Consider the following 23,094-nt stretch of genomic DNA (forward strand, 5'->3'; position numbering starts at 1 on the left):
TTATGGAATGAGACAGTGAAGTTGGTTTGTAAACTCAGAGTTGATCATCTAATAAGACAAATTCATTGTGAGATTTTGTAACAGCTGAGAGTAATGTGCTCTGGAGAATAACTGTTCTTTCAAATTACCACAAACTTACAGGATGAACCGGCACCATTGCACATGGAAACATCAGTTCTAGGCTTTTGTATTGTTTAGGTTCTCAATGTTGAGAACTATTAAAAAGATAATAGAGCCTTCATAAGACAGACTAACTCTGGACACAGTCTAGGACAGGCACATTGTGAAGTAAGTGTAAACTCCCAGGAGGGTTTAAGGACAGTACAGTGAGGCCTCTACCCACTTTGCCCCATTTTGCCAATGGCTAGCACTTATGTAATCATCTCCATGTATGGTCAAGAACTAGATGGCAGGGTCAGCCATGTGTGCACTTTATTAGCCACACACGCTTTCAAAGTACATGTATATGACCACCAGGATAAAGATCTTATTATTATTTTTTTCTGATATTGAGTCTCACGTGATTGCCTAGGTTAGCTTCAAACTAAATCTCCTGCCTCTTCCAAGGGCTGACATTACAGATAGGGGTGAGCCACCATGACTGGATGCTGTTGATCTTAAAACAAAACTCAAAACAAATGCAAAGGTTATTTTGAAAAAGTTTCAGTGTAGCCAGTTGGTCAGGGTGGCCCTCAAGAGGAGAGCCACGGTAGAATCATAGTTTTCTCCTCCATTTCCTAGTGCCTCTGGCCAGTCCTACTTCTTCCTCCTGCTTGGAGCTGGCAAGGGGCGTAGGAAGTTTGGGTAGAAGGGGTGGGAGGGAAAATGTCTTCCGATGCTTCCACCCTGTAAGACTGGGGATATGGGTGGGGCTAAGGGGACTTAGATGCCCCTGACAGATGGATATTTCTTCTCTGCTGCCATTATCTTGATTTGCTGGGGTATAAAAGCTTTAAGCCAGAAAGGAAGGTCTTCTGCCAGACTTCTCCAGGTTACAATATAGGTATTATATACAATATAGGTTCTGGTCTGGGTGTCTAGCTAGAAGTCTGAACACAATGTCCTCCACATTTCGGATCAGACCAGCATCAAAAGGTCCCTCTGGAGGGCATCTGACATTCAAAGCAGGCCATTCTGTTCTGCAAACAGTAATGAACTTTTAATTCCTTGTTTATGAGCCATGGCTGCTATGTCCTTCCAGTGAGGCTAACATAAGTTTAAGGGTAAGGAGGGGACTGTCCCATAATCTCTACCTCTGTGGGAGATATAAAGACAAAGACAACAGACAACACCCAAAATCAAAGACACACAAAAGACCTTAAAATTTTTCTCAGGAAGGACTGACCCATCGTCCAGACAGAAGACTTTCTGTCCCTGATTAAGCAGACTTTAGGGACTCTGCCATAGGGAAGTGGGACCCAAACTCATGGCTCCCTCTGCAGGGAGGTGGGACTCAAACCCATCATCTCCCTCCTCAGGGAGGTGGGACCCAAACTCATGATCTCCCTCCTCAGGGAGGTGGGACCCAAACTCATGATCTCCCTGCTCAGGGAGGTGGGACTCAAACCCATCATCTCCCTCCACAGGGTCTGAAAACCTCACATACCAGTCTCCATCACACCGCTGGTGGTCTCAGCAGCTCAGGTGGGACTCTAACCCACTTTGCTTTTAACCTCGGCTGTTGCCAGGCCATACCACATACTGTTCCTGCTTTGGAAAACGGAAGTGTAAAACAGCATAGAGACAGAAACAAAGAGAGACTTACCAGCCAGCCAGAAACCCCTCAGGCTGGGAGCTTGGGGGTGTCTTGGGCAATCCTGGATGAGCCCCCAAATAATGTTGTGCCCTTGTTGCAAGTCTCCCAAACAAGATCACCACAGAGTAGGTATCCAATGTAAACACAAAGGGGTTTATTGAGGAAGGCAGATCCGGATACGGGCAGCTGCTCAGTTTTTGGGAAACTAAAAGCCATGCAGAGTATTTACAGGTTAGTGCTGATATAGGGAAAAACCAAAGGGAAGGTGACAAGTAGTTCACAGCCTTGTCAGCGGGTCTTGGGGTAGTTGACATTTAACATGATTGCTTATGGCGTAGGGAAGTCCAGAATTAAACAGTAAAGTAGTTAAAAATGAGGCATGTGATCAAGAGCTGTCCCCAGCCATGTGATTAGTGACTGTCATTAATCATACCCTCAGTGGAGTTCAACTCATTTGGGGACCTAGGGGGTACTCGGGACTATGGAGAAGGCATAAGAGGGGTGGTCTTGGTTTGGTTCGAATTTTATTCCCACAGTATGACAGTGGTAAAATTAAATTAAAAAAGTGTTTAAAATGGCCAAACAATATTCTAGACATTCTGTTTCAGTGGGAATACATCACAGATGCAAGTTCCCCATCCTGAGTGATGGTGGTGCTGTTTGCTCTCCTCCAGCTCCTGCAGCAAAGGTGTGCTGGCTTCCTGTGGTGCCCAGATTCCTATGCTCAAGATTTGTGGAAATGTTTCAGGTCTCATGCTTATTTCCCAATTATACTGATTTTCTTTATGTTCAGTTCTTAGAGTTTTTCCCATATTGTGAAGTTTTTGTCACATGCGAGAGAAATACTGTGTCCCAGCATGTAATTTGTGGCATACATGGCACTTTGAGGATTATACATTATTAAAATTCATCCATTGTTTTTGTTTTTGTTTAGAATTGCCCACACATGGTGATAGGAAAATGTTGGCCAAATGCAATATGATTTATTATTGCTTCTCTATGTTTGTGACATTATCGGAGTAATACAATTTGCAAGACTGTTAAACATTTCACTTGTGGAGAATCATATAATTTATTACTCATATAACTTTCCCCAAATTATTACTTAATGATGTAATCCAGATAGCAGAGATAGCTTAAAATTATGACTTTAAAAATATGGAAAATAAGATTTGACTTTTCTTAACCACTTTAATTCAGTTCACAATTTAGTTCTCAGAGTAAACTAGACCCTTTGTCAAGGCCTTCTAGTATTTCTCTTTTATTTTCTCTTCTAGTCCTTTATGTGGGAGCACAACTTTTTCTGGACTATCCCATAGTCCAAATAGTGGCTAGCATACCACTACATCCCCACTCACGACACTAGTTGTCTGTGTATATATACAGAGAGCATGTCTTAAGATGTGGTGTGGTACATGCCATTCACTCTGGTAAATGCTTGGGGTAGTGACTGCAGAGACTTTAATGGGGAGAGCTCTTAGAAGCCTGGTGTGGGACAATGAGAAGAGGAAGTTTGTCTGAGGAGGAAGTCCATTCCTCCCCAGTCCTGTCCAGACACTGAAGAAGCAGGATGTGACCTATCCCACTAAAAATGTACTGAGCCATGTGGCTAACATAGATAAGAATAATGGGTTAATATAAATTATAAGAGTTAATAAGAAGTCTGAGCTAATGGGAAAATCAGTTTATTACTTATGGAGACTCTGTGTGATTTTCTTTGGGACCTAATGACTGTGGAAACTGGGCAGGACAGAAACCCCAACAAGCAGGCTCTCATGTTACAGCAGCCCTGCTGGAGAAGCAGGCTGGGCTGCAGTCCAATTCCAAGAAGATTATTTGTTGACTCCACATTCATTCCCGACCAGCTGAAACTGACTAGCTTTAGGGGATTATTATTATTATTATTATTATTATTATTATTATTATTATTACTGTTAATTCAAGAACAGAATCTTCTATGGAACACCTGTAACTCCATCATGTGGACTGGATAATGAGTGCAGATATTCTGAAAAAGAAATGTGACCTTTTTCAGGATGATGTTCTTCCACAGAACTCATTTTAGGCTGAGGGCAAACTAATGAGGATTGTGAACAAGCCCAATGTCAACTGTGCTCTTCTGTTGGTTAGTACGCTGGCTTACAGAGCAGAGTGGCTTACAGGATACAATTCCTTTACTAACTGTCATAGAATTTTTTATATGCTTTTAAAATTATTTTTATTTCTGTGTAGAATATAGATTATATCTGTATATGGGGTGCCTTTAGAAGCTAGAGAGGATGTTGAATACCCCAAAACTGGAGTTACATGAGGCTGTTAGTGGTGCATATGAATATTGGAAATTGAGCTCAGGTCCTCTGGAAGAACAGCAAATAATCAACCACTGAGCCATTGGTGGAAGTCCACTGAACAATCTGTCCATACCCACTGGGCCATATCTCCATATTCACTGGGATATCTGTCCATATCTACAGAGCATCTGCCCATACCCACTGGGCAGTCTCTCTATATCCACTGGGTCATCTGTCCATACTCACTGGGCCATCTGTCCATACTCACTGGGTCATCTGTGCATACCCACTGGGCAACCTGTCTATATCCACTGAGTCATCTGCCCACCTCAGTCACAGGTTTTCCATTCCCTTCCCAAATGTAAGTTACTAGGTAGCCAGGTGGTCATTCAACACTTGAAGAATGAGTAATAAAATACAAAATTTATATTTAATTTAATTTTAGCTTTTTATTAGGTTTGTCAACATGACTTATTTCCCTTATAAATACCTTTATATCTGTGATCTATAATTGTTCCCATGTTGAGTATTTTATGTGAGGTCAGATGTAAAAAAAATTTCACAGAAAAAATAAGTCATCGAAACATGTATTTATATCTGGGAAAGAGCATCAGAGAATGAATTTCATGTTTCAAATCACTGATATTTGTAGCTTTGGTAAAATGAATTGTTTTAAGATTCTAGGAACTAATATCTATACCCATGCCACCTCAACTCAGTCATAGTGAAGAAATGCAAAAAATATATGAGGAAGTGCATGGAATTGCACACTGAGGGTTCACAGGATTCTTTACCTTGATATTTATGTTAATGATATTTTTTATTTCAATATTTTATTTTTGTCTTTAGTAAACTATAAAAACTTTCAATGATTGTGTTCTTGACTGCCAGTAGATATTCTACCAGGACAGAGATAATTGCTGTGCTTTTTGATTGTCAAGGATATTTTTTTTATAAAAATTTACTGATTTCCATGACCATATTCAGTGGAATGACTATTTAACCTCTATGTTTCTTGAGATAGAACCATCCTTGTCACAAGCCTAAATAAGTATGATTTAATATATTGCATTAATTTTTATATTTAGTTTGCTAATGCTTTATTTAGGGTCTTTTATGCATCCATGAAGATGGTGGTACATGGTTTTCCTGTTGTATTTACTTTTCTGGTTTGGGCACCAGACATTTTCAGAGTTGTTCTAGAAAAGCTATCAATAGAATTTTTTGTCCCTATGGTAGCTAGCACACATGTATAAACAGTAACACTAGAACATTAAGGCTAATGTAGGTGATATGAGACCTTATTCCCTGAAAAATAACCAAAAAGAATTACCTTTTACATAAAAGTTTATCCCATGGCCCCTAGAAATGTTTGAAACAAGTGGGATGATAGTAATGTAAAAAGCATGGTCTTTCTTCTTCCTTACTGTGGTGAGTGTCTTCATGACTTTTATTACATGTTGATGATAGTCTAGATCAGCACTTTTCAACCTGTGGTTTGCTACTTACAGGTTGAGAACAATCGACTTAGAACCAGGAGGCAGATCCCTACACACTTTCTGCTTGCATTTTAACTTCCTGTAACTTCTCTGTGTCCTCAGAGATGCTGAGCTTTCTCTGCCCAAGACACAGTTTGTTTTAACTTTATCATAAATTACTATAACTTTTATTCTCCATCTTGTCTACCTGCATTAATTCTTCAGATTTCAACCCCAAGTCTTCTACCTCAAGTAATGTGCACCCAGTCTAAATAACTTAATCCAATCCACTGGTGAATGGCTGGTCAGCTTTGTTAAAAAATACCTCAAAATTAAAATGTAAAATATATGTACTAGGAAATGTTTCTTCTAACCAGAATACACCCTACATCCACTTTGAACAATAGAATTTGACGTGTATCACTTATAAAAGGATATAATAGACCAGCTGGAGATACAATTTCTAAATAACTTTGCCTCTTTACTAGCATTGTGGTAGCATATTATTTTATATCACTTATATTTTATTAAAAATATAATGTGTAGATGGAAATTTCTGTCCCGCCTGGTCCTACAACCATTCAGTCCCAAAGATATACGCAGAGGCTTATAATAATTATACACTGATATTAGCTCAGGCTTATTGTTAACTAAATCTTACAACTTGAATTAACCCATAGTGTTATCTATGTTCAGCCAAGTGGCTTGCTACCTTTTCTCAGTGAGGCATTCTCATCTTGTTTCCTCTCTGCCTTGCTGGTGACTGACTCTCTGCCTTTTCTCTTCCCAGATATCCTAGGCTGGTTGCCCTACCTTTACTTCCTGCCTGGCTACTGGCCAATCAGTGTTTTATTAAGTCAATATGAGTAACAAATTTTACAGTATACAAGAGCATTGTCCCATAGCAATACTGTTTAGTTTTGAATTCCTGTAAATACAATAAAAACTCTTGCCATGGTGCCTGTGATGTTTATCCATTTGTGTTTTCAATACTGCCTTTACAAGATACTTCTGTATTAAGATATGGGCTTTCTTTTATTTTATGTTTAATTTACATAAGTCCAGTCATTTGGGACTATAACACTCTGTCATGCCTGGACTGTAATTTATAATATTTATGTATGAACATTTGATTGATTTTCAGTTATTCACACAATTGCATACCTGTATTATGTGCATATGTGTCTACTTATGTGTTCAGGCATGTATATTATATACATGAAGTAAATAATTTGTATGTATATTGTTACAGAACAATGTGTTGCTTTTTAAATTATTTGAATTTTGAATTTTGTTTGTTTCCTTTGGCTATGAACCAAAACCCAAAACCATTTTAAACAGGGAGATTTTAGGTCTTGTAAGTGGAGTGATTTTACATCTCATAAGTGGTGTGGTTTTAGGTCCTGTAAGTGGAGTGATTTTCACAGTCAGACTTGGGCAAGGACTTAGTTGTAATGATACGTTTTAGGGACTATATATTGCTTCTACTTAGAGCCAAGACTAAGACAAAAATGTTTCTTTGACATTTTCCTTTGAGGGTCTTTTTTTTAAGATGATAAAATTATTGATGTTTAACTTGGAAAATCTCAGCTATTAATTAGGTTTCCCCATGAGAAGAGAACCACCTGACTGTCATAAATATCATCTCGGGTCCATTTCTTAATAACATTATAATTCTGTTTGTCATTTTGCAAGCAACTAACATTTTATAAGCATCCTGCTAGCATTAGTGTATTCCTATAGACATTGTCACAGAACTCAGGTTGTTTGTGAATTGAAATACATTTAAGTTACTCTTACTCTTCTAGTAATTATATTTTAAGTGGAACATGTAGGATGCTAAGTAAATAAATGGTTAATACATAAAGACTTTATCTGAACAGTAACAATTACAGTAATATAAATAATGTGGGTTTCAATATTTATTAGTTATTTGAATCTATAGCAATGTTTTATATTTTATTTAAAAATTTCAAATTCTGGAAGAAAAAGATAAATACATCAGAAGACATGTGCATACATATTAAAATAACTTTCCTGTGAAAAAATTTAGCTCTTCAAGATATAATGTCTAGTCACCAGAAACAGGTAAACTGATAATCTGACAACATTAAAAATATTTATTTTTTGCTCCATAAAGAATAATAAAATTTCAGCCATAAATATGACAAGAAAATGGCTATTTGGTTAAAAATGAAGAAACTTAGTTGGTACTCTCCATGAAGCTTTGTCCTTACTGCCTAGCTTTCATAGTACGCTATGCAGGCTTCTGGGGAAAAAGTCATCAACAGTCCCACCGAGCTGTGAACACTGTGAATTACAATAATAACCAGTGTGACAAGATACACCCTTGGATGCAGGGTGGCATGAATGATTTAAGGGAACCAACTACTTTCTGATGGATTTAATACCTGTTCCTGAGGATACAACACATGGCCAATACTCTCAGATCCTAATATTGAACCTACTACTAATATTTTGCCCCATTTAGGAGAAAGTATTAAGTTGTCTTTAACATTCATATCTCTCTAATCATATATCAGTGCAGCTCTCATACCTCATCAATGAAAATTACTTTGTAAATGGACAGTGTTTAATGCAAAAACTCACAATGATCAAATTGCAGAGAATAGGCCAAATAGAGTGTTTGACCACAAACCAGATATAATACCTATTCCCAAGGCTAAGGAACCATCAGAGTGAGGAGAGAGCAGATGTTAGGGAGGAACTAGCAGAAAGACCTCGAAGAGACAGAGATTATGGAGGACCAGAGTGAACACTGTCTTCTGGGCCTGAGAGGACCATTGCACTCACCATCTCATAGCAGCTGTGGGTGCCTGCATAAGACCCACCCAAGATCAAGTCAGTCACCATTCTAGCGTGCAGAGGAGGCAGTTCATGAACCTCACCCTAGCTGAGGAGCTATGGATGGGTGCTGATAGCTCCAGTTAGAGTTTTCTTTCTCCTGGTAAGCTGACTGCATTCCAGTGGATTCCCCACATCCAGAAGTATATGGACAACACAAATTGAGTTCAAGGCTTATGAAAAATAATAAAAGAGGACATGAAATTGGGAGGTTAAGGACATAGGGACAAATCTTGTGAGAGTTAAGGGGAAGTGTTGGGATTTAATTTTTTTAATTCAAATTGGAAAATGGTGAAATTGACAAGACTTTGAAGTTGATGGTTAATACAAAAACTGTATAAACAGTTATATTATAAACTTCGTACTGATACAAAGAAGAATTATCTAAATGTGACTCTTACATTTGCTTCGGAAATTACCTAGGGGAAAAGGCTTTCTAAATGTTAACTATAGTTAGTGATAGGAGTGTGATAGATCCAGGTGGAAGCAGAATCTTGTGCTCACTGAACGCTCTGTTTCATGTATATTTTACTTTGATGTTTAAGTAACAATGCAGCTAGGATAATGTTGAAAAATAAGTAAATTATATTGAACTAAAATTGAAATAAATGTCATCAGGAGGCATCAGATAATATTAAGTGTTTGAGAAAATATAAAATATGTTTGCCTTTGCACATGATCTATCAGAACGTGACATCTGTGAGATGAAACACTGCATTCTCTGTTGTCTTGTGAATGTTTTTTCCCTCCAGACAGAACCAAAGGAAGATCAAGAGCAGGGACCCGCTTTCACTCTGCCCGGAGACGGAGCCGAGCTGTCCTTTATCACATCTCAGGACACCTGCAAAGAAGAGAAAAGAACAAATTGAAAATAAATAATGTAGGTGGTACATGTGTGTATTGTGGACCCAAGTTCTCCTGGAGAGCTATTTTTGATACACTAAGGAAAAGTTCCAATTACTCATTTATTGAGCTTCTTTTAGCTTTCTTTTTCCCACTTTGACTTGCATTTACCCGTAAAGAACAGACTAAGAAAGGTCAGTGTCACGAGGCATTTCTGTGAAACACGTGCAATTGTAGTGTTACCAGAGCACAGAGACTAGAATGCTTTTGGGGTTCTGGGGAGCAACATACCAGGCAGACTCTGTGCTTTAGGAAACAAGACAGTGGAGCAAGTCAGGTTTATAGTGATTGTCGGTTACTGACCACTTTATAAATTTAATTTCAGTGTCAATGCTACTCTTGATCTCATTCCCCTTTGTGCCTTTATCCTGGGTAACCAGGGGCCAATACAGGACATCATTCCATTGAAGCCTTTGCTTCTGTATAAAACAGACGGAACTTGCACTGGAATTGCAGGCTATCCTAATTAGGCTACATAAAAAGTTTCACTTTTAGTGAATTACAGTGAGGACTGTTTCCTAAAGCAGTGAGTGTGCTCACCCCTCAAAAGCCATTGTGCCAGTAAAAACTGCTTGTCTTGTTTTTATCTAGATCTAATCACACATCATACTCTCAAGAAATTTACACTTAACTGGTTTGAACACAAAGAACTTGGTGGAGAAACCCAGAACGACAGCTTTTCAGTGTGGAGTGATCAGACTCTGCAGGTTTGCAGGTGATTGTGGGTGGAAAACTGAACGCTCTGCTTGTCAGTGGAATCAGAAACAGTCATACCCAACAAGCAGAAGTTCTTTGGAATTTTGAGACTGGTCCAGATGTCCTGGGAGCTGAGGACACTGGGTTCTCACATCCTTCCTTTACAGCCAGCATCATGGGGACCCTGACTTACAGCCAGTCTTGATGATACAAGTCTTGATGACACAAGCCTTGCTTCAGGGTTGCAAAGTATCAGTTTGTAGCCAACAAAGAAAAGTGTATAAACCTAGGATGTGGGGAGCAACTTGATTTGGCTTTAATGTGACTCCCTTCTGGAAGTCACAGTCCGTGTTCTGGTCCACTTCATCCAACAAGTCCTGGCTGTTCAGCCCTTCACTCCTGTGGAAAGTTCAACATGGTGGTGTGGAATTTTTTGTTTTTGTTGTTCTAACTTACTATGATAGTTTTCTCTTTTTTGGTGAGGGTTTTTTATCATGTGTGTGTACCATTGATAGGCATATATGCAGAGATTCAGTTATGCCGTCTTTTTGCTTTAGTTGAGATTCACTGAATACTGCATGTCTCAGTAAAATTAAACTGCATTTGTCCAGCCTTGCTATTTTCCCCTATAGATTTAGCAAACTAGAAAGTATTACTTTAAAATCTATATGAGAGTTATAACTCTCACTCTTTAGTGACTTGCTATATTTCTGCTTCCTGTTCATTTTAGGAGGGAGGGTGGTAACTAAGAATGTCTCAGCCTGGTGGTGGTAGTGCACGCCTTTAATCCCAGCATTTGGGAGGGAGAGGCAGGTGGATCTCTGTGAGTTCGAGACCAGCCTGGTCTACAGAGCTAGTTCCAGGACAGCCTTGAAAAACCAAAAAAAAAAAAAAAAAAAAAAAAAAAAAAAAGAGGAATGTCTCAGCAGCTCAGAGACACCGAGAGCACAGGGGTCCTGTTTATGAAGCCAGCTGTAGACTCTGCACTGGCCTCAATCACTGTACCGTTCTCAGCAAGACAGAGATCAGCTAATGATCAGATAGCAGGAATACAGAAGGAAGGACAGAAAAGGTCTTGCACTTACTAGTAAAAAAAAAATGAAAATCTTAGGGGAATTCTAGTTGCTATGACCCATGCACATAAATAAAACCACCATCATTTTATCACATTGGCTGCTTAAATCTTCCTTCCTTTCATTCTGTTATTCAATCCTCACAGCAAGCTAGTACTACATATGGTTTTTATTAGCTCCATCTTAACAAAGAAAAAATTCAACTATGGGGATAGTAATTAAAACTCTCTAAAGTAGAAGAACCAGCTAAGGTTCTCAGATATTAATTTTTCTGGCTCAAATCCCTGTCGTGCTCTTGAGCAGCTTTCCTCATAGGTGGTCCTTTACTGCAATCACGGGAAAAGAACTAGGCCTGTGTCCAGGTGTGAGGATGGGAAGATAATACCTTTAATATAGGTTCTAAGTTTCCCTGGAAACTGCTAGAAAATTTAATTCATTTTGATTTTGATTCTTTGCTCTGTGAAATGAGATGAGAATAGAGCTAGTCCATGCAACAGAAGTCAATATTGTTCAGGTCTCAGGAGAGAGCCACTGAGAAGCTGGAGAAGAATACTAGCCATGCCCAAACATCACCGCTCCAGGATCCTTGTTCATTAGGAGCCCCATCAAAGACAGGCCCTGCCCACTGCAGTGACTTAAGAATGTTTTTTCTGCCCCCTCATACATTCAGAGGAGAATTTCAGAGAAATGTTGCGAAATACTTTAGAAAACAAACATCTTAATTAGGCTTTGGAGTTAACAAGAGAATTTGGATAATTCATGGGATAAAAATTAACCAGCTAAAACAAGGTTATTTCTAAAGCATGGCCCTCAAAATTAAGAAATGCAGCTGCTCTAAATCTATTATTTTTTGTTTAAAACCTTATCATAGTCCTTAGACAAGCACCATGTGTTTAACAGTTATAAACACTGAGACCTTTCTTCCATTGCCATAGATTGCACAATTTTTTCACATTTTGTTTTGTCTTGTCTTGTTTTGTTTTCTGGATTTTCAAGACAGGGTTTCTCTGAAGCTTTGCAGCCTGTACTGGAACTAGCTCTTATAGACTAGGCTGGCCTCAAACTCAGAGAGATGTGCCTACCTCTGCCTCCCGAGTGCTGGGATTGAAGGTGTGCGCCACCACTGCCCAGGCTCACAGGCATATTTTTATGGTTGTAAGAATTTGCTTGATTCAAGAAGATTTTGTTAAAGAATCTGGTGCAGTAAGTCTCTTGCCACTCAGGTAACTATGTAATGATGTGTTCCGGGTTGAATTCTTGACCCTTCAAAAATTGAGTTAAACCTGAGATATATTAAATCCTAAGTATAAATTTTAAATACCATGCTGTAACAATAATTTGTCAGTAACTTTAGCTTACATGGTTGAGGTAGTCTATGAAACTGAAAGATGTTCACATGTTGCTCAGCTTTCATGTCAGCATTGCAGACTTAAATGGAAGCTGTTTGAACAAAACAGATATCTTCCCATGAATGCACAGTCTTCAGTTTAGGCCTTCTTCTCTCACACCAGGTACAATTCAAGGCACTGCAGCCAAATGGTAAAGATAGTAGTTATTTGGATAGAAGTCTAAAATGCTTCTGGTGAATCCTGATAGTTTCCTATTATAAATAAATTATAAATGTCTAGGGATAAATTATAATTCAATCTGTCATGCAAAGGGCTAAAAAGATGGCTCATCAATTAAGAGCACTTCCTAGTCTTAAAGAGGACCGGGGTTTGAGTCCCAGTAACCAAACAGTGGATCAAATCTGTCATGTAACTCCTTTTCCAGGGAATTTGATGCCTTCTTCTAGCCTCTATAAGCACCAACTATGCATGTAATGCATAGGCACACATGCAGGTTTTAAAAACTCATACACATAAAACAGAATAAATAAACTTTTCAAAAAAGAATTTATTATATGCTATTATAACTTTATAAGTATCTTATCAACATTGGGGAGATGAATATTTGTGGACACCAATTCTCTCTTCTGTGCTGTTGAATAAGCTTTCACACACACACACACACACACATAGACACACAAACACATGTACACACAGCCCATAAACATACAAAATTATTGACTGTCTCAGTTTTATGACACAGTTCAGCTTTGGAGCCTGTCCTTAACTACCGGGTAGTAGTATGGAACACATGCGGTGTCACCAACCAATCATTTAGGAGTGAAACAGTGGCACCACTGTGCATCATGAACATGGCATACTTGTGTGACCAAGAAGACTTACTAGCAGGAAATAGACATTTTTGGAGAACCCCTACCTTCCAACAGGGAGTGGAACGAGTAATTACAAGTCCTGTCTCTATCAATGTCCCTGGACTCCTCTGCCCGGGTGCTTCCTGAACACACAATATTATCTGCCTTCCCCTCAGTGACTGAGGCAAGGAAACAACACTGTGGCCTATAAGTACTGTATATCCAACACTTTCTTCTATTCATTCATGTTAAATTTCAAGTCTAAGTTCTCTTTACCTTTCTTACATTTCTCATTAATTAAGGTCAAAGCAAAGTCTATAAGCACCTGGCCTCAGGCTTGTGGAATTTCCACACATCTTATTGTTGAGCCTCTTTTTATCTCAAAGAAACAGAGGACTTGTTCATCAGTTTGGCCTGCTTTCAAAGCGAAGTGCTTCAGCAGCCATCCAAATCTCTAGCTAGTCTCTGTTGGTTTGCTGTGTGGTGAACATTATCTTCCTCCTGAATGACTTGAATAATAGACAACAAGTAGCTGCTTCTCTCCTTACTGGGTGGTCCGTTTCTGTATGTATCCATATTAATAAAAGTAATGAAGTTTGGGTTCCAATTAGAAACATTACCAATATCCACAATGCACAATAGCACGCATCACGATACATTTAGACAGGGATGTCTGCAGGAGAATGTTGATCATCCCTACCATCAGCAGAAACCCAGGTCAGTGCTCCTTGGTTCATGACTGTCATCTGAAATCTACCCATGTGCAGACTGTATTCATACAAATGAGCATGGAAGCCTGCCTTTCTTGTTACCTGATGTATAGGATGACACTTGCAACTGGATGCTTTGAGCTGACATTTGAGAGAACCGCCTTTTCGTTTTTTAATGACCAAAATCTAAATTACTCAATTAGCAGTCACAATCCGCAGAGTACTATGCACATTAAAAAAAAATCACTGTTTAGTTTTAGTTCAATAATAAGCAGAACTCATTCTAAAAAGTGTGTTATTAGGGTAAGTTTGTATTGTAGGAACCCCATAGAGGGTGTCAGTAAAAATCTCCACAGTGCAGGGCTGGACTGGAGATGCCTCAGAGTGTAGGCTGATTCAACACATATGGCCCTTGCAGAGGAGCTGAGTTCAGTCTCCATTACTCAAGCCAGGTGTCTCACAATTGACTGTAATTCCATTTTTAGTAGATCCAACACACTCTTTTAACTTCCTTGGGCATTTGAATCTATGTGTACAAACCAATAGGTTTGCTAGCCCGTCACTCAATGTGCCAATAAGCAATGAGTTCAGCAGATGATGTATGAGCTTGTAGCTTGTATACTAAATGCTGACAGTGAACCTTTTAAATATGTAGGAACACACTCTGAAACAGTAGTAAGATGAGCATATTATAAACACATAAAGCAGGAATACATTTTATGACTAAGACTGATATTGTGTATTATGCATAATTATCTGCGGTGTTTTGTAATGACTAAGATTCCATATGTTCTTGTAGAGCAGCATCACAGACAGATTACGGTGTGGCATGACCCACATCTTCCCTAGGTGACAGGATTTTTATCTCACTTGGAATCTTGTAGGGTGAGCATCACAATGAAGCCTGTACTGTAGTGCAGTGCAGTTGGGTATCACAGGGCAGTAGACTCATGTTTGATTTTACAAGTCACTTGTAAAGTATTTGATGTTGAGTGTGTGTTTGGTTCTGGCTCCTGAAGTGTACATTTGGGGCTGTTCAATCTCCATTTCTAATCATGTGCTTCCCTGTTTCTTCTCTTCTTTATGTCTTTATCAACAGAATGTGTTTGTAGATAAACCTGCATTTCCAGAGTATAAGGTTTCTGATGCAAAGAAATCCAAGTTCATCCTGTTGCATTTCAGCACTTTCAAAGCTGGCTGGGATTGGCTCATTTTGCTGGCAACGTTTTATGTTGCCGTGACAGTTCCTTACAATGTGTGCTTCATTGGCAATGAGGACCTGTCCACAACTCGGAGCACAACGGTCAGTGACATTGCTGTGGAGATTCTTTTCATTATAGGTAAGATCCAGTAACTTCTTATCTCAGAGATTTGCATGTGGGAAGCAAGCATGTTCCAGAATTTTCTGTGGAAAATTTGAACTGAGATTGATTTGGCAGGGTGTGTCTCAGCCTGTGATGCAAATTTTGGCTACTCACGTGCTTGTATTTCTGAAAATTGCTTTTTCCAGTTTTCCTGCTGTTCCTGTTTTGAAACATCTAATGTTTCTATATTTAATTTAAAAAATGGGTCAAAGAAAGATGTGGTGTTTGTTGTTTAGACTTTGACATCCTTACAAATCCTTTACTATGCAAAGTCAGAGACGAGTTTAGCAAAAATCCACCAGTAGAATCAGACAATGGTCCAGGATATCCTGGGGATGTGGTTCTTTCAGGGTGTTTTGGATGGACTTAGCAAGCAACCTGCCTACAGAAGCAGAGAAAGCAGAGGGCTTAGAGGATCTGAATTTAGCTAAGGAGACCCCAAGGGATGTTTGCTCCTAGTATTTATCTCTAGAACCATGAGTGTTTCAGTAGACTGACATTGGCTTGACTGTGTAGACCTGTCCTATCGTCCTGTCCTCTACATCTTCATTTGTTAAGACTGAATTTGTTTATCCCTGTCTTTGTTTATCCATCTAGAACAGATTATGGTTTTCTTTAGTTTAGATTAACAACCATACTCTTTGATTGGCACCATTGGAGACAAATACCTGGCCTTTACCTAGTCAGAATGATAAAGAAACATGAAAAATGTTAGGGAACTATCTTTAAGAAGTGACTGAATCAAGGCGTGAGAAATTGATCTTAAAAGAAAAACCAAGAAGTGCAGCAGACCAAAAACATTTTTCAGTGGTGGTAGTTTACTCAGTGAAGCTGTTCACCTGGGCAAAGCTGCTTCCTGAATTTTCTTCACCATATTTTCCTGATATTAGAGGTTTGAAAACTCATGGGGTCAGAAATCTATTCTGGCACTATGTGCTCTCAGGCAGAAGATGAGAACTCACACTCTGAGAAAGATTTATTTTTGGGGGGTGTGCTTTCCTGTGGGAGACTTATGGAGACTGGTGTGTGCCTCTGATGCTGCCCTCAGTCCGTCTGTGGTCAGTCTTTCTATAATATCTATTACTTAGAGAGTAAATCAGTTTTCACAGTACCCAGAACCACATGCACTAGCCAGTTGTGTTGATGCTGATTGCCTTACAGATGGAGACATGACTCTGCCAGCAGTATAAAAGTCTGCCTGGAATCCCTCATTGACTGACTTAATTTCACAGGCAATATGGAGTTGTTTGCAATTTTCTGCTGTTATTTTAAATGAGTTTTAGCACATGAACAACTTATTTGTAGTAGAGTTTCTCCTGTTTACCCTAACTTTTATCATGTGCATCTTTTTGAAAAGATGGTCAAAAATGGAGTAAGAGTAGGTGATGGCACTACACATCTGTAATTCTAGCACTTGAAAGACAGAGGAAGGAAGGCCCAGAGTTGAAGGACAGATGGGGCTACAAATTGAAACTTTATGTTCAAAGTCAAAGATAATAACAATGATACTACAAATAAAAATACATTCTTCCTATAGCACTATATCTTCACAGTTAGTTTCTGTGGTATGGCGAATATGCACATTTAAAATACAATTGGTTTTCCATTTCTTTTTTACTTTTTGTTTTTGTGCTACTGGGGATCCTCCTGGAGGCTTCTAAGCCTCACCACTGAACTGTGCCTTCAGTTCACCCAGAGCCACTAAAGATTTGAGAAAAAAAGGTTTCATTGTTTAGCTATTTGCATTAGATCTAGTGTTAGACAGTACATGTACTTTTCAAATTGAGAATAACTAAATGTTGCATGCAGGAAAGTTTCATAGAATTAAAGATGGGAGATGATAAATTTCTTTGGGAGATTCATAATACATTTTAGCCCTATAAATCCTCAAAGAAATCCTGTGCTGAGAAAACCTATTTAAATGTGAGTCAGAAGCCTCTTGCTGGGTTCACTTTACCCCAGAGCTCATCCTCCACACACCAGTTAGCAATGCTCTTTTGGCATGACTGAAAAATGCCATTCCCACTTGGTTTCACCAGAAGGAAAACATCTGACTACAGAGTTAGTCAAGGCGACTTTAAACTCCTAGCTGTCTCACCGTGTCAGCCACATTAACTCAAGATGGCAGAGACTCTCATTTTAAATTCCTGTATTCATGGAAGGAAGACAAGAAGTTGAACCTTCTCTTTCTCAGTTTCTGCCTCATTATTATGAACAAAGGAACAAAGTCGAGTGTTTCATAAGAGAGACTCACATTGGCTAAACCTCCTGTAGCACTAGAGACCTAATGTTGTTGTTGCATATTTCTGTGGCTTGTTACCTTACAATGATGAAAAATTGCATTCAATTAATAAATTCCTACAAGTCATTTATTAAATTCTTTTAACATTTGAATCAGTAGACATTTTAAAAATGATAATTTTCATACAATCATTTCATTTCCAAAACTTGTAACACAGTCAGACTTTGAACATTACAGATTGTTTCATACAAACTAGCTCAGCAGGTTTCTACTTCATTCCCATCCTAAAAATCAACCCCAAAGAGCCCAAAGGTGTACATGCATCAATGTCCACAGACCTGGGAGTGAACTGTGAGTTGTTCCAGTCAATTCTAGTTTCATTCCCTTTTGTTGGGTGACTGGTGTAGGTACAAGTAGACCAGTTAATCAGTTAATCTAATCTAATAGGCATAGCATTGTAGGCTGCCTTGTAAGGCTATAGCACCCAACTTGATGTCTTCAAGAACATCTTAGAGAATCTAAGCAATAGTGGACAGGGTGATGTGGGATTTCCCTCTGTATACTGTGAATATGTTTTATTATCAATGGTTAATAAATAAGCTCCTTTGGTCTATTGCAGGGCAGAATATAGCTAGGCAGGAAAACTAAACTGAATGCAGGGAGAAAGAAGATGGAGTCAGGCAGATCTCAGCTAGCCACCAAGGAAACAAGGCATGTAGAAAATGAGGTAATACAAGACCACATAGCAATATATAGACTAATAGAAATGGGTTAATTTAAGATGTAATAGCTAGCTAAGAAATGCCTGGGCCATTGGTCAAGCAGTTTTGTAATTAATATCATTTCTATGTGATTATTCGGGTCTGAGCATCTGGGAAACAAAAGCTCAGTATCCATTTATAGGAGGGTGTCTTAACTGCTCTTCACCTGTCAGCGTAGAACCTTCATCCAGCAACTGATGGAAGCAGATACAGAGATCTATGGCTAAGCACTAGGCCAAGCTCCTGGAGTCCAGTCAGAGAGAGGGAGGAGTGATAACATGAGCAAAGGGGTCAAGACCATGATGGGGACACCTACAGAACAGAAACAGTTGACCTGAACTAGTAGGAACTCACTGACACTGGACTGACAGCTGGGGAACCTGCATAGGACTAAACTAGGTCCACTGAATGTGAGTGGCAGTTGTGTGTCTTGGGCAGTTTGTGGGGCCACTGACAGTTGGGCCAGGGCATGAACTGGCTTTTTGGAGCCCATTTCCTATCGAGGGATACCTTGCACCCCTAGATACAGGGAGGAGGGCCTTGGTCTTTCCTCAATTTGATATGCCAGACTTTTTTGACTCACCAAGCAAGGGAGGCCTCACCCTCTCTGAGGAATGGATGGGAAGCTGGGTAGGGAAAGGTGGGGAACTAGGAGGAGGAGAGGGAGAGGGAAGTGGGGTTAATATGTAAAATAGAAAAAGATGGTTTTAAAATAAATTAATAAAACAAAGGAAGAGCATGCCTTAGAAATCTGAAAGCCATAGGAAAGAAGAATGCAAGCTGCACACTGTGTGGCCATCTTCGTCTCCAACCACTGAACTATTAAGACAGCTCCAAAACAAAACAACAGACAGACAAGTGGGATGCTGCAACTGGACTGTTAGGAGCCAAGAATTCTGAGAATGGAAAAAGTATGTGAACTGTAAGAAGCAGAGATCATTCCAGATACTACACAAAATAAATGAAAATATCCTTCCTTCTAAACACAACAGAGAAATAGTGTGAATTAAAAAGGATTAAAAGAGAAATCATTAAAAAGCCTAGAAAAAGTAGACAATTGATTGATTTACATAGGTACTAATTAGGCTGAAAGCCAACTTGTCCACACAGTAGGGGTGGAAGGTAATACCTGCCCCACAAGAAAAGCATCAGCTCCTCATCCTCTGTTTTTCTTCTACCCCATCCCTTCTTTATTTTTCCTTCCCTCTTCCTTTCTTTTCTGTCTCCTTTTTACCTTCCTTTCCTTCCATCCCTCTTCTTTAGTTTGCAGTTCATCCAGAAGAGTGGATACAATGAAAACATTTCATAAAACAAGGCATAGTTGTGCCATTCACAGTTTTTCATTAGAAGAACGATTTAAATATGTTGGGTTGTTTATTTGTTTTACCCAAAGCAAAAGTAACCCAAAAGAAAGGAGCAACTTTAAGATAAGAAAAGAAAGCTTAAGATGAAATTTGAACAAATAAGTCAATAGATTAGATAAACAGTCAGATGAGAAAATGATATTATTCAGATGGAACAAAGAGAAATAAAGTTACAATAGATGCCAGCAAGCTTCATTAAGTCTTGTTGTGTTTTATGGTTTGTTAAGTGGGCAGAAGATAATGTTTTTAAACCATGGCGAACAGAAGAAAGAATGACAGGTGGATAAAAACAATATTTCGCATTTTAGAATGTTCATAAAAGTGCAGAAAACTTGAACCTGCACAGTGTTGTGAGAAATGTATGCAATGATTATATATATTTAAAAAATAAGTAATTTTCAAATAAATAAAATCAGAATGTTATTATCAGGACACTATTTTTGAAAAAAGGAAGAAAAAGAAAATATCAAATATGATAAATTCAAAGAAAAATAATGAGTAAAACCACACAGAGAAGGAATAGTTCTCTTTGTCTAGGTAGAGAATTGCTTTCAGAGAAAATGGGGAAAGTTGAAAGGTTTGTTGGGACTTACTATTTATAGAAGCAACACAATGAAAACAAGCCAGACTTCCATCAGCAAACAGAGACTATGGTGCTCGGTGGAGTCCAGTGAGAAAAGGATTCCAGCATGAGGATGAGCAAAGAAAACCACATCAGTGTTAAAATGGTCATGCTTATCCTACGTTCCTGCTTTCACAACAAATTTAACTAACTGTGTGTGACAGAGACTAAATATACAACAAAATGAGTTTCTACAGTTAAGTCCTTCACAAAAATAAAAATACTATCTGATCTGAGGCACTGTCTTCTCACCAAACACCAGCTTTTCGTAATAGACATTATGTAATGTCTTCTTTTTTTTTTTTGAAGAAAAAAAAATTTCTGCCTCCTGCCAGCCTCCCATTTCCCTCCCCCTCCTCCCACTCCTCTCCCCCTCCCCCCATTCCTCTCCCCCTCCCTCTCCAGTCTGAAGAGCAGTCAGGGTTCCCTGCCCTGTGGAAAGTCCAAAGTCCTCCCCCTTCCATCCTGGTCTAGGAAGGTGAATATCCAAACTGGCTAGGCTCCCACAAAGCCAAAACATGAAGTAGGATCAAGACCCAGTGCCATTGGCCTTGGCTTCTCAGCAGCCCTCATTGTACGCCATGTTCAGAGAGTCCGGTTTTATCCCATGCTTTTTCAGTTACAGTCCAGCTGGCCTTGGTGAGCTCCCAATAGATCAGTCCCACTGTCTCCGTGGGTGGGTGCACCCCTTGTGGTCCTGACTTCTTTGCTCATGTTCTCCCTCCTTCTGCTCCTCATTGGGACATTGGGAGCTCAGTCCAGTGCTCCAGTGTAGGTCTCTGTCTCTATCTCCATCCATCACCAGATGAAGGTTCTATGGTGATATGCAAGATATTCATCAGTATGGCTATAGGATAGGGTCATTTCAGGTTCCCTATCCTCAGCTGCCCCAGGAACTAACTCGGGACATCGCCCTGGGAACCTGGGAGCCCCTGTAGCTCGAAATCTCTTGCCAACCCTAAGATGGCTCCCTTAATTAAGTTATGTGCTTCCCTGCTCCCCTATCCAACCTTCCTTTATCCTAATCATCCCGTTTCCCCAAGTTCCCCCCATCCTCCCCTTCTCACTTTCTCTCCCCATCTCCCCTTACCCCCCTCCCACTCCACCCCCAAGATCCCAATTTTTTGCCCGGCAATCTTGTCTACTTCCCATAACCAGGATAACAACTATATGTTTTTCTTTGGGCTCACCTTCTTATTTAGCTTCTTTAGGATATCATATTATAGACTCACTGACCTTTATTTGTGGCTAGAAACCAATTATGAGTGAGTACATCCCATGTTCATCTTTTTGGGTCTGGGTTACCTCACTCAGGATAGTGTTTTCTATTTCCATCCATTTGCACACAAAATTCGAGAAGTCCTTGTTTTTTACCGCTGAGTAGTACTCTAATGTGTATATATTCCACACTTTCTTCATCCATTCTTCCATTGAAGGGCATCTAGGTTGTTTCCAGGTTCTGGCTATTACAAAAAATGGGGCACTGATCTGAACAGAGAATTCTCAGCAGAGGAAGTTCAAATGGCCAAAAGACACTTAAGGTCATGCTCATCCTCCTTAGCGATCAGAGAAATGCAAATCAAAACAACTTTGAGATATCATCTTACACCAGTCAGAATGGCTAAAATTAAAAACAGCAATGATAGCCTTTGCTGGAGAGGTTGTGGAGGAAGGGGTACCCTCATCCATTGCTGGTGGGAATGCAAACTTGTGCAACCACTTTGGAAAGCAGTGTGGCGGTTTCCCAGGAAATTCGGGATCAACCTACCCCTGGACACAGCAATGCCGCTCTTGGGAATATACCCAAGAGATGCCCTATCATATGACAAGGGCATTTGTTCAACTATGTAATGTCTTCTTAAAGAAACACTGTAGCACCTTACCAGCTTTTCGTAATAGACATTATGTAATGTCTTCTTAAAGAAACACTGCAGCACCTTAGTCATTATGAAGCAGAGGACAAAATACGTCATTTATGGTATTTCTTCTATATTTCAGTTTTTAATCTCTGCAGCATAACAGCACCCAAAATCAGAAAGAGTCAACAATTTCATATTTTTGTAATGAGTCACCTGAGTTTATGGACATCTGTTGAAAGCTGGACAATAAGAACTGCATGGCTAAGTGACCGTAAGAGCAGACATGGTGTACATGATCACATAGACGAAGAAGGGACAGCAGGCCAAGATGAACATCAGGTCTGAATGAGGAAGTGACAGTTCTTCAGGGAGGGTGGTATATTGTGATAAAGGCAGTCATGCATTGTGAGACCATCCTGGCCAGGACAGAACATGAACACCTTTGCCCACTGACTCCATGATCATTGCTACAATCCAGATATTTCATACCTGCTTGAGAAGCACACTGAGTTAAATTAGCTTTCTGTGTTGACTTAAGGAACTCTTAATTCACAGAGCCTCAGTGGGATTATGTCACATAATCACAGGGAACAGTTTACATTCAACCATCAGGACTATGCCAATTGGTGTTGATTTAATTACAATTTACATATTCACAAATGACTTTATTCAAAAAATATAAACAGGTTTATCATAACTGCAGTATTTCTTCAAACATAGATCTCTACGTTTATTATATCTGATTCAATTTATTCTTATGTTTGTTAGTAACATTTTCATTAGCTAATATTTCTGTTCACTTATAGAGACTCACATTTTGCTGTGTTAGGGTCTGCTTTTTATATAATCTAGTTTTTACTATAACTTTCGGGCTGTAATTAAACACAGGCATATCTGTTGGTACAGCAAA

At 39.2% G+C, this 23,094-nt stretch overlaps 1 protein-coding gene across 1 annotated transcript in view; it reads left to right on the plus strand.

Moving 5' to 3' along the window:
- Positions 1-23,094, plus strand: part of Kcnh8 (potassium voltage-gated channel subfamily H member 8) — a 431,344-nt gene that overhangs the window by 231,972 nt on the left and 176,278 nt on the right. Inside the window, exons 4-5 of the mRNA XM_041656042.1 lie at positions 9,143-9,270; positions 15,072-15,312. Of these exons, the coding sequence (XP_041511976.1) occupies positions 9,143-9,270; positions 15,072-15,312 (369 nt within the window). The remainder of the gene's footprint in view (positions 1-9,142; positions 9,271-15,071; positions 15,313-23,094) is intronic.

The sequence above is a fragment of the Microtus oregoni genome, unplaced genomic scaffold (genome assembly GCF_018167655.1).
Source record: "Microtus oregoni isolate MIOR12 unplaced genomic scaffold, Mior012 000007F_ref0000211, whole genome shotgun sequence".
Taxonomy (NCBI): Eukaryota; Metazoa; Chordata; class Mammalia; order Rodentia; family Cricetidae; genus Microtus; species Microtus oregoni.